The sequence below is a fragment of the Chiloscyllium plagiosum genome, chromosome 13, assembly GCF_004010195.1.
Source record: "Chiloscyllium plagiosum isolate BGI_BamShark_2017 chromosome 13, ASM401019v2, whole genome shotgun sequence".
NCBI lineage: Eukaryota > Metazoa > Chordata > Chondrichthyes > Orectolobiformes > Hemiscylliidae > Chiloscyllium > Chiloscyllium plagiosum.
In genome coordinates, this window is record NC_057722.1 from 52,479,395 (window position 1) to 52,500,468 (window position 21,074).

The 21,074-nt window shown below is 39.7% G+C and overlaps 1 protein-coding gene across 8 annotated transcripts in view; it reads right to left on the bottom strand.

Moving 5' to 3' along the window:
* lrch3 (leucine-rich repeats and calponin homology (CH) domain containing 3) overlaps positions 1–21,074 on the bottom strand; it is a 188,148-nt gene that overhangs the window by 93,858 nt on the left and 73,216 nt on the right. For all 8 annotated transcript variants that reach the window (XM_043702401.1, XM_043702399.1, XM_043702400.1 and 5 more), the window contains exon 3: positions 17,598–17,724. In XM_043702401.1, the coding sequence (XP_043558336.1) occupies positions 17,598–17,724 (127 nt within the window). The remainder of the gene's footprint in view (positions 1–17,597; positions 17,725–21,074) is intronic.

Consider the following 21,074-nt stretch of genomic DNA (forward strand, 5'->3'; position numbering starts at 1 on the left):
CTACAAAATATTTTAAGAAAGACTTCACACTGAAACTCAGATAATGAGTTTCTGTTTTGGAATTCACAATTTCAAAGCCCATTTTTCTCATAGGCACATAGGTTAAAGTCATGCAGAAATCCCCAATTACTATTTTGCAAAACGACTACTACTTTGAATGAAATAAGAAATCAGTGTTACATTGGTCCCTTGATCATGAAAATATGAACAATTTTAATGAATCCTTCTGGATAGAAAAATGCATGTCACTCCTCTTTTTTAAGGGGAAAAGAAGCAAAAAAGGGAATTACAGACCACTTGGCATAACATCTGTGATGGGAAACTGTAATCAAGGATAGCATAACTGAGCAACTCGAAAATTTTCAGTTAATCAGGGAGAGCTTGCATGGATTCCTGTTAGTTCAGTCATGCCTGACAAACCTCATTGAATTTTTTTTTAAAAGAGGTGACTGAAGTAGTGGACAGCGGAATGTCTATTGATGTCATTCACATGGTCTTTGAGAAGGTATTTGATAAAGTCTCACATGAAAGACTATTAATTAAGATAAAAGCCTAGGGAATTGAAGGCCAGGGAATTATTGGCGTGTCTGGGAAATTGGTTGAATGGCAGACAACAGAAAATGATTAAGTACTCAAATCAGCAGGATGTGACCAGTGGCATTCCACAAGAATCTGTTTTAGGGCCTCAATTATTCACATTACTTATTAACAACTTCGACGCTGGCACAAAAGGTCAAATATTAAAATTTGCTGATGACACAAAGTAATGGCTACATTGCATTCAGTGCAGAATGGTAATCATAAATTTACAGTGGGGTATTTATAGACTAGGCGAACAGTCAAAATGGTGACAGATGGACTTCAATGTAAGCAGGTTACCCATTTTAGACCAACAAAAAGATACATCAGCTTACTTTCTAAATGGTATGAAGTACAGAGAGTATTCAAAGAGATTTGGGTTTTCAGGTGCATAAAGCTATAAAATGCCATAAATAGATGTAGAAAATAATCAATGCAGCTAATAGAATGCTGACCTTTACATCTAGAGGGCTGAAGAATCAGGATGTAGAAGTTATGATGCAGCTATACAAACCGTGGTTTGAGTCCATGTGGAGTACTGACAGCAGATCTGGGCACCAAACATTTGAAAAGATATATTAGCCTTGGAGGGAGTACAACATAGGTTTATAGGAATGATAGCTCGACTTCAGGGGTTAAGTCATGAGGAGAGATTAGACAAATCAGGCCTGCTTTCACCAGAATTTACAAGGTTAAAGGGAGACTATACCAAAGTTGTCTACTGTATTTTGAAAAACAATTATTTAAAAGATGAGAGCATTTCAGGCATGACAAGTATTTATTGCCCATCCCTAATTATTCTTGAAATGATGGTGCTGAGTGATCTAAAGAAAATAAGATAGTATGAGGAGCAAATTAGCTCCTGAGAATCTATGCGAAAGATACAATGGGAGACAGGCAATGATGAAAATATAAAGAATGACCTTTCCTTTTAGCAAAAGGATAGACATAAACCTGGGTCAGGCGCAACTTATCTAAACTTAAATAAAGGTAATTTCAAGTAATGAGGCAAAGCTGGCTGCAGCATACTAGGAAAAATACTGAGCAGCAAAGGTGGTTGAGGAACAATGGCAGATGTTTAAAAAGAAAAGTTCATGGCTCACAACAAACATGTATCCCAGTGAGAAAGAAGGATTCTAGGAAGGCAATCAGCCAAAAACATTAACCAGGGGTGTAAGAATAAAATTGAAAGAAAAAAAAGTGGCAAAGTTACTGGTAAACCAGAGGATTGGGAAAGCTTTAAAAAATCAACAAAAGATGACCAAGAAATAATAGAGGGAGAAAATAAACTTTGAGGGTAACTTTGCAAGTACTATAAAGGTAGACAGAAAGTGTCTTTAAACATATAAAACAAGGAACAGCATGGTCAAAATCAACTCAAGTAGAGCCAGCACAAACAGAAAATCATGACTGACGTTATTAGAATTCTTTGAGGTGGTAACAAGAGGAATAGATAAAGGAGAAGTAGTGGAGTTAATATAATTTGATTTTCAGAAGGCATTTAATTAGGACCACACATCCGCCCACTTAATAAAGACTCCATGGTGTAGAAGGTAGTATGTTAAAATGGATAGACGACTGGCTAGCTAATAGAAGACAAAGTTGGGACAATGGAGAGAATGTTCAGGATGGTAATTGTAAGAATTGAAGTACCGTAGGGATCAGTGATGAAGCCACAATTATTTACAGTATTTATAAATGTATGTACTATATGCAAGTTTGCTGATGTCACAAAAATAGGTAGAAAGGCGAGTGGTGAGCCTGCAGAGGGATACAGACATGTTGAGTGAGTGAATAAAAACTTGGCAGATGGAATATAAGATAGGGAAAAATATGGTTATGTACTTTGGTTGCAAGAATAGAAGAGCGACATGTTTTTATAACTGAAGACAAATGACAAAAAGCCACAGAACAGAGGCATTTGGGAGTCCTTGTGCATAAATCACAAAGCTAGCAGACAAGTTGAACAGGTAATAGACAAGGCAAAAACAATGTTGGTTTTTATTTCAATGGGAATGCAATATAAAAATAGCCAAGTCTTGCTAAAGCTATACAAGTCAGGAGTTAGACTTGTAACTGGAACACTGAACAGTTCTGGTCCTCTTATCGAAGTAAAGATGTACTCATTATGATGGTGGTCCAGAAAAGGCACACCAGGTTGACTCTGGTAATGGAGTGATTTTCTTATGAGGAGATGAGTAGATTGGACTAGTTCTCATTTGAGTTTAGAAGAATGAGAGGTAACCTTATTGAAGCATACAATATTCTTAAGGGACTTGAGGGAGAAGATGCTAGAAACAAACAAAAAGCATAAAAATAGACTAAGAGCTTTAATGTGAAAAGGAAAAGTAAATGCACTGGTGGCCATCTTTCAAAATTTCATAAACTCTAAATGGCTCCTGAAGGTTGGGAGGCAGTAGACATAGTTTCACTATCAAAGAAAGGAGTGAGACAAAGACGGGGAACCACAGATCTGTTAACCTAACATCAATCATGGGGAAAATGTGATAAATAAAGGAATATAGTATACAATAAAAAGATACAGAAATTAATGGTAGGACTGGGCAGAGTCAACTTGGATTAATGAAAAGGCAATCATGTTTGATAAACCAATAGTTTTTTGAGGATGTAACCAGCAGGATCAATAAGAGAAAACCAGCCAATGTACTTAAATTTTCAGGCAGCTTGTGATGGCATCCCATATAGGTGAGAGTATACTGGCATGTTTCAGAACTGGTTAACAGACTGAAAACAAGAAGTAGGAATGAATAGGTCACTTTCAGGTTTGCAAAAAGCAACAAGTGAGGTATCAGAGAGTTCAGTGGTTTTGCCCCAGCTATTCACGATCCATATCAATGATTTGGATGTGAAGTTTCCAAGGTTGTAGATGACAAAATGATTTGGGATGTGAATTCTGAAAAGGATGCAAAGACATTTCAAGAGTATCTGAAATGGCTACAAAATAGGCAAACATTTGGTAGATGATATATAATGTGGAGAAATGTAAGGTTTTTCCAATGGCACTACAATAGGAGAAGCAGAAACTGAATAAAGGATTAAAGATGGAATTATATCGAGACTTTGTGAGATAACACTTACAGTAGTGTGCGCAGTTTTCGTCTCTTTACCAATGGAAAGATATATAGGTAGTGCAGTAGATGTTTACCAGACTGATTCCTGGTATGGATAGATTGTCCTACTAAGAAAGATTAATAGAATAGGCCTAGACTATCTGCAATTGAGAAGAATTAGGAATGATCTCCTTTGAACATGTCAAAGTCTTGCAGGGATAGAGGGGGTAAATGCAGAAAGGATCTTCTCCTGGTTGGGGTATTGCAAACCAGGGGAGACAATTTCAGATTAAAAGGCATGCCATTTGCAACTGAGATGAGGAGGTAACTCTTTCGTGGGCAGTGAATCTTTCAAAATCCCTGTCTTAGAGGGATTGTGGAATGCCAGTCATTGTGTAAGTTTAAGAATAAGACTGACTGGTTTCTACATACTAAAAATATTAAGGATACAGGAATATGCAGAAAATGCTCAAATAGAAAAATAACGATGACCTTATGAATGCTGTAACAGGCTGCATAACCCACCTCTTCTCCTATTTCTTACCTTTACTTGGCAGATAGTCATTAATTAATTCAATTTAAATTCCATTACTGTCATAGTGAGATTTGAACTCTTGCCTCTAAAACATAAGTTAGGATTTGGATTACTACGTCAGTAATATTAGGGCTACATTTTCATGAGATTGATGAAAATGGCAGATAGAATTGGATTCTGAGGTTCTCCACCTCATTCCTGATAGCCCCAATTTTTACATGCGCAGGTTAAAGGTTTGAATTGCAAAGCCACAGCTCCATTATCATTGCTTACAAAAACGTGACTCAATGACATTTCGTTACTTAGTATGAAATAAAATACTTTTTCAATAATTTCTCCATATACATCAAGAGAATCCAAATACATTTAGCTTTTTTGTTAGTTTCTTGCTACAACGTGGTATTTTCTCCTTACTTTTTTCCCCAAAAGAATGCATTCAGTGAATGACCTCAAAGATTACTTTAAATTTTAAGATACATAATTTTGGCAAAATCTGCCAACAATTGTACAGAAAGCAGGCTGGTGTAGCTACAAGAAATTTGCATCTGTAAACTTGCTCAAAATGAAGTGGATGTGAAGCTGCAATGTCATCCTTGATATGCCGCAAGGAAACAGCTACTAAGTCCCTCATTCCAGTTTAGATTGCTTGACCATCATCTTGAACTTCAATCAGGACAGCTCCTGAATACCAGCTGTGATGAAAGGAGCCCATGAGTATGAACTGCAATCTGTTTGTAACGAGTCTAGCTAAGTGCGAGCTTGCTATACATGTAAGGAACTTGCTGAATTTTATGTAAGCATTCGGTTGAATTTAGATTTGAAATTCCAACAGTCAGCTGGACCATAAAGAGAACAGAAGTAAATTAAAGAAAGCAAAGACAAATAAAATGAAGAAATGTCAGTGCAATGTCTGTAGAAAACCAAAGGATTAAACATATTTTCACAGATGTTTAATTAGGGAGCTTCTTTATATTACTGTTGCATTGGATAAGGTAGAGTTTCAAACATATAATTATTCAATGGCCTTTCATGTTTAACAGGATCTTTAATGATTAACACAATGCATTATTTTCAGCCATAGAAATTGAATGGTATCAGCCACTTCAACCTGAGAATTTTGAACTTTACATTGCAGTTAATGCCCGTCTGTAGCCTGAAAGAATTACGGGGTTGGCAGAAAGGGATTTTCTTCTTGATCCCAACCAATTTTTGGGGCCACCTATGCTGCTCTACCAATTTGCTTCCAATTCTTAATCCACTGATGTCAATTAACTGCGTAGAGAACCTGAGTCCAAGGGAGGTTTTTCTTGCATCATCCTCTATTACTGACACTTCCAGTGGGAGCCTTTCATTCATCATCCAGAGAGCTCTGGCATTGTTTGTCCTACCTTTCCCCAAAATGACCATGTCTGTCCCTTTATTTATTGCTGCCAAAACTGCTGCTCAGGTAATGCTATCTTTTTTGGAGCTTAAAAGTAGTTTTAAAAAGTACCTTAAAGATCATTTGGATATCAAGTTTGACCCTGCAGAAATGAAAGACATTTTTCGCTATGTCACCTCACCAGTTTGTGACAATCTAAAAACAGATTTTACAATTGTACCACAACTTTATGCAGAATAGGGGAAAATGCCTAAAAACCAACATTCAAATCATGGTTTAACACACCCTTTTAGCTCCACAATTATGTGGCTTCTGGGTGTAACTGCTTGAACTAAATTTCTTCTGAATTCATTTGAAGGCAACTTCCTGATGCCAAGCTGTTAAATGTGTAAAGACATAAATCAAAACACCCAGGTTATTACTTGCATTAAATGTAATAGGTTCAAAGCTTCTGAATATGTTAATAAAATGGCAGAACCAGTTCATTCAATGCCTCAGTTGGTATGCAGTGAACTGGAAAGACCAAGATCTTCAAGGTTTCATCCCTATCTGTTACTTTCCCCAAACTGGAGAAACAGCTGAGCCACACCAAGTGCCACTGACCACAGTTTAGAAAAGAGAGAAAAAAAAGAAAACAAGAAGGAACCCACAAAAGAACTATGAAAGTTCCAGAACCAGAAGAAAAATATGATTCAGATTCATGATTTAACTCTGCACTCCTAAGAATTTAACATCTTTTTAGACGCACTGATGCCACAAATCAAGTTATTTTTGTTGCCAATAGTTTAAAAAAGGATAGGGTAAATATACAAACAAGAAATTTAAAATGAAGAGGACCAGTGAAGAAATACAATAAGACCCCAGGATAAACAGAACTGTTAAATCACAGAATAGAGAATAAAATGAGAGAGGATAAAATAGATAACCATTTTTAAAAACACGAAAATACCAAGGGATCTGCAGTGATATCACAACCCAGCCCACATCCTCTCATATCTAATTAAAGTCTTAAACTAATATAGTTGATTCTCTGAACAGGGTATTCAGTGCTCAGAATAAAATCTTTTTTTTTGTATGGTGTCTGGTTGGAATAGTACTCAGCAAAACATGAAGCAAAGTGGGAATGGCAAAAGCCATTAATGCAAATGAATGGCAGTTAAAGTAGGACTATAAAATGTAAGGCATTAAAATGTGAACTAATTAAAACCCATGCATCCTGTTGCACTTGTCTCTACCTGACCTCTATTTCCTACGAGCAATTATAAGTATAAAAAGCCAAACACTCAGCAGATCAACAGACAATGGTGAGAAATTATCAAAATAAGATATTAGAGATGAGCAAGATTTAGGTAATGCAGAGCATTGATAGTGACAGTTAAGACAGAGTTCAATGATCTTAAATACTGCTCCTATTTTTCTCAGACAGTACAAATCACTGGGATGGAGCTAATGTGGGTTGGCAGAGGCCTAGTGGGTTCTCCTTACTCCCCTCCACATTCTCAAGCCTAGAAGCCTTCTGCTGTTAGCACATTTTCCAAGCTTTCCATTTTGTTTAACATGCTGTTGTACGATATACACTTTCTCTGGTATCATTCGATATTTTATCTTCACTCATTTTGCATTATCATTCACTTTGGCCATGCACTATTCCTTTCAGTCACCCACCCTCCACCCTATCACAGACATTCCCCAATGCCCTTTTCCTGATATCACTGATCCTCCCCAATCTCACTGGCAGTTATTACTTAAAATCTGTTAAAATGCTAATACAGTCGCTTCTAGATGACTTCAACCATTACTGGTGTCTCTTTACAAACGCTGTATTCCATGCTGAATGTTTTCAGGAATTACTGCTTTTATTTCATATTCCCAGTATCTGCCATATTTATTTCACCATATACACAATATCAATGGAATCAAACAGTAGTTAATTAAATTCAAGATAAGATTGAGAGGTAGTGTCGAACCAAAAGAACAATAAAGAAAAAGTTAGACCAACATAGTTCTTGACGTAACTTGGCAGGCAAATGGACACCAAAGACGTCAAAGAAGCAGCACAACAATATTTATTATCTGACTTTTTTTTCATAGCATAGGTGCTGCTCATGTGAATCTGAATAAAAACATTTTTTTTTGCTGAAGATAAACGAATGGAAGTTGAGAAATAATTTACCTCAGCAGACCTTTTAAAAAATATCTTCATTTCAGGGACATGGGTATCACAGGCAAGACCAGCATTCACGACCTTTGGGAAACTGAAGGTGAGCTGTCTTCTGAAATCACTTCGTTCGCAGTACTATGGGGGTGGAATTCCAGGTTTTGCCTTAGCAACAGTATTCGAACAAAGTTCCTGACCAAGATGTGTGCAACTTGGAGTGGAAGCTGCAAGTAGCAATATTCCCATGGCTCTGCCACCTTTGCTCTTCTGGATGACAGAGATCACCAGTTTAAGAGGTGCCTTGGCTACAATATATCATGCACTGTAGATCAAAGACACTGGGACCAGTGCACAACAATAGTGCAGCAATTGAACATTTATGGTGGTGATTGGGCTGCCGATCAGGAAGGTTGCACTTTCCAGGATGGTATTTTTCTCCTGAGTGTTGATGAAGCTGCTTTCATCCAGACAAGTAGATAGCATTCCAACATATTTCTAACTTAACATCTTATAAATGGATGACTTGTTTTAGGGCAGTGAGGATAAGTTACTTGCCACATCATTTCTAGACTCTGAACTGCTCTGTGGCCACAATACTGATGTGGTTTATTCAGTTCAGCTTCTGGTCAATGACAATCCAAAGGATGCTGAAAGAGACAAAATCAGTGAGGGCAATGCCAATGACTATCAAGGAGAGATTGTCAGATTTTTCTGGTGTTGGATATGGTTGTTTCCCAGAAAGATAGTGTCAGGGATGCAATGGCCTAATGGTATTATCACTAGACTATTAATCCAGAAACTCAGCTAATGTTCTGGGGACTCAGGTTCAAATCCCACCATGACAGATGGAGGCTGAGAGTGTGAAAGAGTGTACGTGTGTGTGTGAGTAGTAGAGTGGTCTAAGTCTGAGAGAGGATGCATGTGGGTGTGTGTGTGTCTGTAAGAGTGCGTGTGAGTGTCTGTGCACGCCTGTGTATACGTGCGTCCGTGTGTGTGTGTGTCGGAGTGCGTGCGCGCATGTGTGTATAGTGCAATGGTGTTCACCTGTAGTGTGACATGAACCCAAGGTCCCGACGGAACTTGGCTATCAGCCTCTACACAGTCAGTTTTCACTGCTGCCAGTCCCAAAGTCCGCCTTGGAGGATGGTCACCCAAAGGTCCGAGGTCAAATGTCCTGGACCACTGAAGTGTTTCCCACTGGGAGGGAACACTCCTGTCGGTTGATTGTTGTCATGTGCCCATTCATCCGTTGCCATAGCCTTTGCTCAGTTTCCCTAATGTACCATGCCTCAGGGCATTCTTGCCTGCAACGTACAAGATAGACAATTTCGGCAGAGTCCTATGAGTACCTGCCACGTAACCCCACATGTAATGGTGGTATCCATGTCCACACTCTGACACGTCTTACAGTACCTACTATGACAGGGTTGTATGGAGTTGTCCTGAAAGCCAGGCAGCTTGCTTTGAACAATGATCTGTTTGAGGTTTGGCAGTTGTTTAAAGGCAAGCAGTGGAGGTATGGGGAAGGTCTTGGCGAGGTGCTCATCCTCGTTGATATTGTATTACAGGTCATGAAGAACATGGCATAGTTTTTCAGCTCCTCATTGTCCAATGCTTCCCAGGAGCTGAAAAACTACGCCATGTTCGTTGTGACCTGCAACACATTATCAATGAGGATGAGCACCTCGTCAAGACCTTCCCCACACCTCCACTGCTTGCCTTTAAACAACCGCCAAACCTCAAACAGATCGTTGTTCGTAGCAAGATTCCTGGCTTTCAGTACAACTCCATACAACCCTGTCACGGTAGGCGCTGCAAGACGTGTCAGAGTGTGGACATGGATACCACCATGACACGTGGGAACACCTCCCACCGTGTACGTGGCAGGTACTCATGGGACTCAGCTGAAATTGTCTATCTTATACGTTGCAGGCAAGGATGCGCTGAGGCATGGTACACTGGGGAAACTGAGCAAAGGCTACGGCAACAGATGAATGGGCACCGCACAACAATCAACAGACAGGAGTGTTCCCTCCCAGTTGGGGAACATTTCAGCAGTCCAGGACATTTGACCTCGGATGAGGTAACCATCCTCTAAGGTGGACTTCGGGGCAGGCAGCAGCGAAAAGTGGCTGTGTATAGGCTGATAGCTAAGTACTGTACCCATAGGGAGGGACTCAACCAGGACCTTGGGTTCATGTCACACTACAGGTGACCTCCATTGCACTATACACGCACACAGTCCTACACACACACACACACACACACACACACACACACACACAAACAAACCCACATGCACACGCATACATATACGTCTGTGGGGTGAATTTGTACTTTCAGAGTTACAGTGTACTTTGCTCAAAAACTGCATGATTTCATGTAAGACTCTGTTAACTCACTTTTTAGATTAAAGTCAGTCTAAACATTATGGTACAGGCAGAGAACACAGGGGACTAACACGTTCAACTTATTCCAAGAGAGAAAATGCCGGAAAATCTCAGCAGGTCTGGCAGCATCTGTAATGAGAGAAAAGAGCTGATGTTTCGAGTCTAACTGACCCTTTGTCAAAGCTAAAAAAAAGGAGAAATAGGGACGTATTTATACTAGGTTGAGAGAAGGTGCGTCATAGCTCCAAAAGCAAAGGTAGCAATAAAGAGGTGATAATGATAGTGCAGAGAGAGATTAGGGGCTGCGAATGACCAAGGCTGAAGCCGGTGCTATGTCACAAAATAGGTGGGGAATTGGGGGGGTGGGGGGGAAAAACGGGTGAAGCAGAGGCAAAATGGGGAAGAGGAGAGGAAAAAGATGATGAGAGTGGGGAGTGAGAAAAAGACAGAGAATCAAGAAATAAGAGCTATTTCTTGATTGAATGTCTCTCTTTCACTCACTCCCCACTCTCTCATCACCTTTTTCCTCTCCTCTTCCCCATTTTGCCTCTGCTTCACCCATCCCCCACATATTTTGTCACATAGCACTGACTTCAGCCTTGGTCATTCACAGCTCCTAAACTCCCTACAATCTCTCTATGTACTGTCATTATCACCTCTTTATTGCTACCTTTGCTTCTGGAGCTATGACTCACCTTCTTTCAGCCTAGTATAAATACCTCCCTATTTCTCCCTTTTTTTTAGCTTTGGCAGCTGGACTGCTGAAATGTTCTCCAACTGGGAGGGAACACTCCTGTCGAGTGACCTCGAAACGCCAGCTCTTTTCTCTCCTTACAGATGCTGCCAGACCTGCTGAGATTTTCCAGCATTTTCTCTTTTGGCTTCGGATTTCAGCATCCGCAGTAATTTGCTTTTATCCTTCAACTTATTATCTGGTTAACACCAATTGTTACAGTTAACCTGAGAATGTAACTTTTTAAAAAAATGTTTTGTAATTTACATATGAAAGAAGTGAAACTATCATGGTATTTGAACAGATGAAAGACTCAACCAACAATCAAGCTTTTTTCAGTGTATAATTTCAGTTACATTACACTGTAAACTTTTGCTATAAATCCTGTGCCTTACAATAGTGTTTTCCACAACCACCTGATGAAAGGGGCAGCGCTACGAAAGCTAGTGCTTCCAATTAAACCTGTTGGACTATAACCTGGTGTATGATTTTTAACTTTGTACACCCCAGTCCAACACCGGCATCTCCAAATCATTCTAAAAGATGAGAGACATAACAATCAATCTGGGTCTTCTTCAAGATATAATTTCAGTTGCATCACACTGTAAACGTTTGCTAAAAATTCTCTGTCTTACGATCTTATACACCACAATCTTCTTCATGCTTGGTATGGTTCCAACAACCAAAGATATTTCCCACTGGTACCCTTTAACTTCAACTTTGCTGGGGATTCTTCATGTTGCAATCTGGTCAAATGCAGCTTTGATGTTAAAACCAGTTACCCTCAACTCTGGAATGGAGTCTTTTGGCATATTTGGAATACGACTACTGAAGTCTTGAGTCAAGTGAGTCTGGCGAAACCCAAGGTGAGTAACAAAGAGGACGCTACTGCAATTGCCCCTTGGTAGCACTGTTAATGTCACTGTCCATCACTTTGCCTATGATTGAATGTGGACAGGTAGGATTGTAATTGGTTGGATTAAATTTGTCCTAAATTTTCCACATTATTGGCTAGATTCAGTGCTGCAGTTCTACGGGATTAGTTTGGATAAGGACTGGACAGTTCTGCAACTTTATTCACCAGCAGCACAACCTGGACATCGTCAGGATCCAACATCTTTGCAGCAGCCATTGCATACTATTTCTGGAAATCATATGAAGTAACATGGTTTAAGATGCTTATGAATACTACATCAACGTACTCTTTTGCTCTGACTGCTAAACTCCAAGTCATTGAAAAGGGGATGTGTTGCAAGATAGCGTCTGTGGTTTGATGTTTAACTTTCCACCACCATTCAAGACTGTACTGTTACAGGACTACATTGCTTGAATACGATCTACTCGTTGTGGAATTGTCTAGCTTTATTTGATAATGTATAGTCTATTAAGTAGTTTTAATTTCAACTATTAATTTCTGCTACAAGTGTGCATCATCCATACCTTTTTCATTTCCCTTGTTTGCTCACCAAAAAACACAAAACAACTGAAATATTAGTTATTTTTAACCTGTCATTAATGGCAAACAGATACACCTATTACATAAACTCGGATTTCCATTTCACGGAAGGAGAGTAAACTGTATGATTCTAGCATATGCCCCTTTTTTGCAGATTTACAGCTTTTATGTGAATTAATTGTGGAGGGTGTGCTGTTTTATTAGGATGGGGAATTACACCTCGTCACTCACAACATGGTCTTCTGCTCCTAAGGATGTGTTCTCTAAGACCCTGTGTTACTCTAACATTTTGAGGTTAATTTGCAGCTAACTGGCCAAAACAAATTCTGATGCCGGAGGTCAATTTGGTTTCCTTCATGTTGTTCAGCAATTCAGTCAGCAGGAAAAGACCTCTGTTACAGAAACATGATATTTGTGATGGACAAAAATAAAACCGCATAGCAGGTTTCTTCACATTTTGAAATCTCCAATAAACACCAATCAAAAATTCATCGCCAAATGTTAACATTATTACCAATTTGACAGATTCAAAAGTATATCACTCAGCTCTGGCAATGCTTCATATATGAAGGCATCTCATTCCATTCTTGTGTATATACAGTTAAAATCTTATTCACTCAATCATTCACACAATGTGAATATGACTGGCAAAGCCAGCATTTAATGTCCGCCCCTAGTGAATTTATAGGCAAATAATCTATTTTCAAACATTATGAGCAGTTTAGTACTAGATTATTAAATACAAGTTGCCATCTCAAAGATTAGTGGAATTTTCTACATCGCTTGGGTCTGATTAATTGTATTATCTCAGAATTCAATAACAAAAACATGGGAGTAGAACTCTGCTGAGAACTTATTTTATCTTTGACTTCATTTCGTGTTAGTTTTAACATTTTTCACTATTTGTAAAAAAAAATACAAGTGACAATAAATGACTATTCTATTCGAAATAATAACAACTTCTGGAAACATCAATTCAGATATGACCATACGATATAGGAACAGAAGTAGGCCATCAAGTCTGCTCTGAAAATCAATGAGCTCATGACCAACCTGATGACCCTAAACTCCACTTTCTGCCATCTTCCCATACTCCTTGATTCCATTACTGATCTAAAATGTCAGACTGGAATATACTAAACGACCTAGTCTCAACAGCCCTCAGCAGTGAAGAATTCCACAAATTCAAATCACTGAATGAAGATATTTCTCCTCATCTGTCTTACTTTTGTAAACACCTTATTCTGAGATTGTGCCCTCTGGTGCGAGATGCTTCCACAAGATAAATCTTTCCGCAATTACCGTCAAGGCCCAAAGCATTTTGGATATTTCACTCATGTTGCCTCATTTTAATTAATATTCCAACGAGGATTGGACCAATCTACTCAATCACTACTCATAAGACAGTCCCTCCGTACCGAGTATCACTCGAATGAACTTTCTCTGTACTGTCCCCAATTCCAGTACATATCTTTCTTCAGATGAAGAGTCCAAAAGTGCTTCGATGATTTGATTAGTGCTTTGCATAGTTTCAGAAAAATCTCCCCACTTTTGAATTCCATTCCATCTGAAATAAGGACAACTTACTATTTGCCTTCCTTATTACCTGCTGAACTTGAATGCTTTTCTTTGAGATCCATGCACAAAGACACCCGAATTCCTATGTTCTGTACCTTTCTGCAGACTTTCTCTATTCAAATCATATTAAGTTTCTCTATTCTTCCCAACAAATTGCATAACTTCATGTTTTCCAAAATGGTATCCCATCTGACAAGTTTTTGCTCACTCACTTAATCTGTCTCTTTCACTCTAAACTCAGAGAATCATAGCATTCTGAAATACAGAAGAGGCCTTTCAGCCCATCAAGTCTGCATCAAAGTTACACAAAATCTGCCCTAGTTTCACTTTCCGGCAATAGGTCCATAGCCTGGAATGTTATGACATTTCAAATGTTTGTCTAAATATTTTTTTTAAAAGGCTATGAGTGACCTGCCTCAACTCTCCTCCTAGGTAGTGCAAGCCTGACCGCCACCATCCGCTGGGTGAAAAGTGTTTTCTCATATCCTCTCGAGACCTGCTGCCTTTTACCTTAAAATTATGGTCCTCGTGCACTTTGATGTCATCCTCACCACCTACCTTCCCACCTATTTTTATTTCACCCGCAAACTTGACTAAATACATTCACTTCCCTCATCCAAGTCATTCATCTATATTGCATATAGCTGTGGCCCCAGTACTGATCTCTCTGGTGCACCACTTGTTGGAGGATGCGGACCTGAAAATGCCCCCCTTATCTCAATTCTGACTTCTATTAGTTCGCCAATGTTCTATCTAATATACTATATCTAATATAACTCCCATCCAGAATATACTACATTGAACACCATGGGCTCGTATCAGATTAAGTAGCCTGTGTAGTACTTTATCAAACGTCTTATGAAAATCCAAAAATATGAAAATCCACTGGCTTCCTCTTTATCTGTCTTGTTTGTCATGTCCTCAAATGAATTATAATAAATTTGTCAGGCATAATTTCCCTTCATGAAGCCATGCTGACTCTTCTTGATCATATTAGGCATTTCTAAATGCTCTGCTATTACATCCTTTAGAATAAATTTCCACTTTTTCCAGTAAGACACTAAACTGACCGACTTATAGTTACATTTTATTGTTTATGTCCCTTTTTCAATGCCAGTGTTTCAGTGACAGTTTTTCAATTCCCTGGAACTTTTCCAGAATCTAAGGATTCCTAGAAAATTCCTACCAATGCATCCACTATCTTTGCTGTTACTTCCTTTAATATCCTAAGACGCATCCCATCATGTCTCAGGGGACTTATCGTCCTTTAGCCTCATTAGTTTGCCAAGCACTTTTCCCGAGTGACTGTTAGTGGATTTATTTCCTTGCGTCCTTTAGCCCTTGATTATTTAGGAATTTTGGAATACTATTAGTGCCTTCTACTGTGAAGACTGATCCAAAGTTTTGATTCAACTCCTCTGCCATTCCCTGGTTCTCCATTATGATGCACTAGTCTCAGTCTGTAAGGAGCCCATGCTCACTTTGGCTCCTCTCTTCCTTTTTATATAATTAAAGAATGTAAAATAAATCTTGAGATATCTTCTGGGGAAGGTGGGACCTGTACGAGAGGGATGCGTTGCACCTGAACTGGAGGGGCACCAATATCCTGGGAGGGACATTTGTTAGAGCTCTTTGGGAGGGTTGAAACAAGATTGGCAGGAGGGTGGGAACCTGACCTACGGATCAAATGATGGAATAGGTAGTGAACAGCCATATACAGCGTGCAGAGTCTGAGAGGAGGGATAGGCACTTGATAGAGCAAAGATGCAGTCAGTGCAATGGGTTGAAGTGTATCTATATTAATGTGAGAAGTATGCCAGACCAAGTAGTGGAGCCTGGTACAATTACAACATATAAAAGACATCTGGATAGGTATATGAATAGGAAGAATTTAGAGGGATATGGGCCAAGTGCTGGCAAATGGGACAAGATTAATTTAGGATATCTGGTCGGCATGGACGAGTTGGACCAAAGGATCTGTTTCCGTGCTGTACATCTCTATGACTCGAAGTATCAGGGATAAGGGTGACAAACTCAGACCATGGATCAGTACTTGGAACTATGATGTTGTGGCCATTATGGAGACTTGGATCACAAGGGCAGGACTGGTTGTTGGATGTTGCAGGGTTTAGATGTTTCAAAAAGAATGGGGAGGTGGAGGAGTGGCATTGATATTCAGGGATAGTATCACAGCTGCAGAAATGGAGATCATTGAGGAGGGTTTGTGCACAGAAGTCAGAAACAGGAAAGGAGCAGTCACTTTGTTGGGAGTTTTCTACAGGCCTCCTTAATAGCAACGCAGATACTGAGGAGCAGACTGGGAGGCAAATTTTGGAAATGTTAAGGAAGTAAGGATGAAATAGGGCTTTACAGGGTTACAAGGTAGCTAGGAAGGAACTGAAGAATGGACTTAGGAGAGCTAGAAGGGGGCATGTAAAAGCTTTAGCGGGTAGGATTAAGGAAAACCCTAAGGCATTCTACACTTATGTGAGGAACAAGAGGATGGCCAGGGTGAAGGTAGGGCCAATCAGGAATAGTGGAGGGAACTTGCGCCTGTAGTTGGAGGAAGTGGGGAGGTCATTAATGAATACTTTGCTTCAGTATTCACTACTGAGAGGGACCTTGACATTTCTGAGGACAGTATAAAACAGACTGATATGCTAGAATAGGTTGATGTTAGGAAGAAGGACGTACTGAACATTTTGAAAAACGTAAGGATAGATAAAACCCTGAGCCAGATGGGATAACCCTAAGTTACTACAGGAAGCGAGGAAAAGATTGCTGCACCTTTGGTGATGATCTTTGCATTCTCACTAAGGTAAAAACAATGACTGCAGATGCTGGAAACCAGATTCTGGATCAGTGGTGCTGGAAGAGCACAGCAATTCAGGCAGCATCTGACTGTCCACTGAAGTAGTGCCAGATGATTGGAGGGTGGCAAATGTTATTCTGTTGTTCAAGGAGGAAAGTAGGGATAATCCTGGGAATTACAGATGGGTCAGGCTTACATCTGTGGTGTGCTGTTATGCTGTAGCTCTGTACAGTCCTGGTTAGACCACACTTGGAATAATGCATTCAGTTCTGGTCACCACATTATAGGAAATATGTGGAAGTTTTACAGAAGGTGCTGAGGAGATTTACCATGACTGTAGGGCATGTCTTATAAAGAAAGATTGAGAAAGCTGGGGCTTTTCCCATTGGTGTGAAGGAGGATTGGAGGTGACTTGACAGAGGTGTATAAGATGTTGAGGGACATAGATAGAGTCAACAGACAGAGACATTTTTCCATGGCAGAAATATCTATCATGAGGGGGGCATAAAGTAATTGGAGGGGAGGTTTAAGGGAGATGTCAGAGGTAGATTCTTTACTCAGTGGTGGAATGCACTACCAGCCGTGGTAGTACAATCAGGTATATTAGGGACATTTAAGCGACTCTTGGACAAGCACGTGGAAGATAGTACAATGAAGGGTATGTACGTTAGTCTGATCTTAGTAGGATAGAAGGTTGGCACAATATCGAAGGCTGAAGGGCCTGTACTGAGCTATACATTTCTATGTTCTAAACCAATTTACAAATCTAACAGAAATCTGAAATCAAGTTTTTTAGGGAGCATTTCTCATGATGTTCAATAAGAGAGACTGATGGAACAATGTTGTCTTTCTTATTGGTTATTTCTCATACATCTGTATTATCTAACAGGGATTTGGTACTTACAAGTTCTGTTAATTGTCGTAGTAGCCCTATTTCCTCTGGTACTGATATTAGCTTGTTGTTACTTGCGATTAGAACTTTTAAAGGGAGACTGCACACGTGTCCAGGTAATGTTGTCAGCTGGTTACGACTGTGAAAAAAAAACAATGCAACGTTATTGCTTGGAAGACAATGGTAAGCATGGTCTGGAAATTTGCTGTTTTTTTGTGGCACGTGAGAAATGGCAAACTGTTCATGGAACCATGTTCCAGAAAAGACAGGAACTGACTTGTATTCCTCTCAATTTGGTACAGTTAATTCACCGTAAATGACACAGTTTACTCTGTTTGGGAGATGAAGCACAGATTGCATCATTACTTTCTGGAACACCCTCTTTCCTTCAACAATATCATCATGAATTTCTGGTCATACTCATTTTAATTCTCCACTCCCAGTCTAGCCTTTCTATCTTTACCTTCTTACTAATATGCTCAACATAAACTCAGGGAACAGCACCTCATCTTTTGATTATGCTGGATGCTGGAAATCTGAAAAAAGCACAGAAAATTTTGGAGAAACTCTGGCAGCATCTGTGGAAAGAGAAACAGAATTAACATCACAATTCTAGTATAAGTTTTCTGAAGAATGTGCTTAACCAGCAAATTTTGCAATTTCATATAAATTAACTCTAAAATGTTTCATATCATATAGGTAAAAATCTCAAGATTATAATGACATTTTTTATCTCTATGGGCGGCACGGTGGCACAGTGGTTAGCACTGCTGCCTCATAGCGCCAGAGACCTGGGTTCAATTCCCGCCTCAGGCGACTGACTGTGTGGAGTTTGCACATTCTCCCCGTGTCTGCGGGGGTTTCCTCCGGGTGCTCCGGTTTCCTCCCACAGTCCAAAGATGTGCAGGTCAGGTGAATTGGCCATGCTAAATTGTCCGTAGTGTTCGGTAAGGGGTAAATGTAGGGGTATGGGTGGTTTGCGCTTCGACGGGTCGGTGTGGGCTTGTTGGGCCGAAGGGCCTGTTTCCACACTGTAATCTAAATCTAATCTAGTAATCTAAATCTATCTCTCAGAATTTTAAACCAAAACATGTTACTGGAATTCCTCAAGTACAATACCTCTTTGCACAATTCAGAGGATTGTGAAAGTATTGATTGGAAGATGCAGTGTGTGGAGTTCCCCAGTTATTGATTCTTATCTGTCCCTAGGCTTCCTGTTGGACTGTTACATTTAGAGAAGAGGCACTCTCAGGAATGGCTATGAACAATGTTTTGGTCAATGATAACAAATGCTCAATGTGAGAAGGATTATAAAATCCAAACAGTTCTTTTTCATCATTCAAATGTTCCGGCTGTAATAGAAGGGCTTACTTTGATTATGCAAATATTCTAGCATCAGAATAAATGGATATTTCCCTCTACTCAATTCCAGATAGCTTTTCAAGTCATTGGCCGAAAGGGTAATTGTTTTCAGTACAATTATCAGTGACGTATTGTTTATCTGCACATGGTTAACCATTAAACTCTCACACCAGATGATCCAAAAACTCTGCTGTTGTAGAAAACTGTCCAAGCTCTTTGAACTTCATATAAGTGAGGAAATAATGTGCACTCCACAGTGGTCAGTTAAGTAATAACTGTTGTGGATTTCTAGGCAACTTTATTTAAAATTCTTGAACTGTTTTCCACTAGTATCAGCTGAGCAAACAAAAGTCCTTTTGGACTTGAGAAGTAAAACATCTGAATCATGCAAAGAGAAAACTGTTAAGTAATCTGGGTGTGAGGAGGAAGGTTTCAGATTCATGGAGCATTGGGAACAGTTGTGGGTGAAGTTGTCCCTGTATAAACTGGACAGGTTACAGCTGGACAGGACCGGGACTGATGTCTTTGAAGAGTGGTTAGGATGGTTTTAATTAATGTGGTCGAGGCTTGGAAATCAGAGGAGTAGAGCAGTAGATGCCAAAATTGAGGGAGAAGGTAGAAATCAAGGCAATTATGACGAGGAACAAGAACCGGCAGGAAAATGTTGCTGAAAAGAGCAGGGGAAGTGGTCTGAAATGTGTGTTTCAATGCGAGAAGTACAATAGGAAAGTAGATGAACTGAAAGCTTTGGTTAGTACTTGAAACAATGACAGTATTGCGACTACGGAGACTTGGCTGAAAGAGGGACAGGACTAGCAGCTGAATGTCTCAGGATTTAGATTTTTTGCATTGAAAGGATATAAAGGAGTGGGGGAGTCACAACACTGTTAATGTAGTATTTCTCAGCTGTAGTGCAGGAGCTTACATCAAAGGAATCGTGTCGTGAGGCAATATGGGTAAAAGTCAGGAGTAGTAAAGGTGAAACCACAATGCTGGGGTACATTACAGGCCTCCTAAGAGCCAGTGGGAGAACAAGGAGAGGATATGTAGACAGATTTTGGAAAGATGTAAAAACAACAGGGTTGTTATGAGTGATTTTAACTTCCCCCTATATTAACTGGGACTCAATTTGTGCCGGGGGCTTGGATGGGGCAGAATTTGTAAGGACCATTCAGGAGGTTTTTTGATATAGTACGTAAACAGTCCAACCAGGCAAAGGGTTATATTGGATCTGGTTTTGGGCAATGAGCCTGGCCAAGTGAGTGAAGTTTCAGTGGGGGAGTATTTTGGGAGTAGTGACCATAATATCATGAGTTTCAAGATACTCATGGATAGGGATAACAGCAGTCCTTGAGTGAATGTGTTAAACTGGGGTAAAGAGAACCAAAACAATATTAGGCTGGAACTGGAAAATTTTGCATGAAGGCGGCTGTTTGAGGGCAAGTCCACATCGGACGAGGGAGAGTATTTCAAATGGCAGTTGATAAGAGTTCAGGAGCGGCATGTTCCTCTGAGAACGAAGGATAGGTATGGCAAGTTATGTGAGCCTTGTGTGATCAAAGGTGTTATGACCTTGGTCAAAAAGAAAAAGGAAGCACTTGTAAGGTCTAGGAGGATGGGAACTGACAAAGCCCTTGAAATATACAGAGGAACCTCGATTATCCGGCATTTGATTATCCGAAAATAGGATTATCTGGCAAGATTGAAAGGTCCCGATGCTCGGCTAAACTATGTTATCTGGCATTCGATTATCCGAACGAAATACTGATAATTGAAGTTCTTCTGTATAAGCAAAGTAGGAAAGAACTTAAGCAAGAAATTAGAAAGGTAAAAAGGGGTTATGAAAAATCCTTAGCAAACAGGATTGAAGGGAAATCCCAAGGCTTCTTATGCATATAAAAAGCAAGAGGGTAGCCAGGCAAAGGGTTGGTCCACTTAAGGGCAAAGGAGGGAATCTATGTATGAAGCCTGAAAAGGGAAGTTATGTCCTAAATGAATACCTTGTGTCTGTATTTATCAAGGGTAAGGGTACACTGTATTGGTGGTGCATGATCTCAGGGAAGGGGAGTGATTAATTTCTAAGCTAAGTTGCTATTAAAATGGAAGAGATATGCATCTTAATAGCTA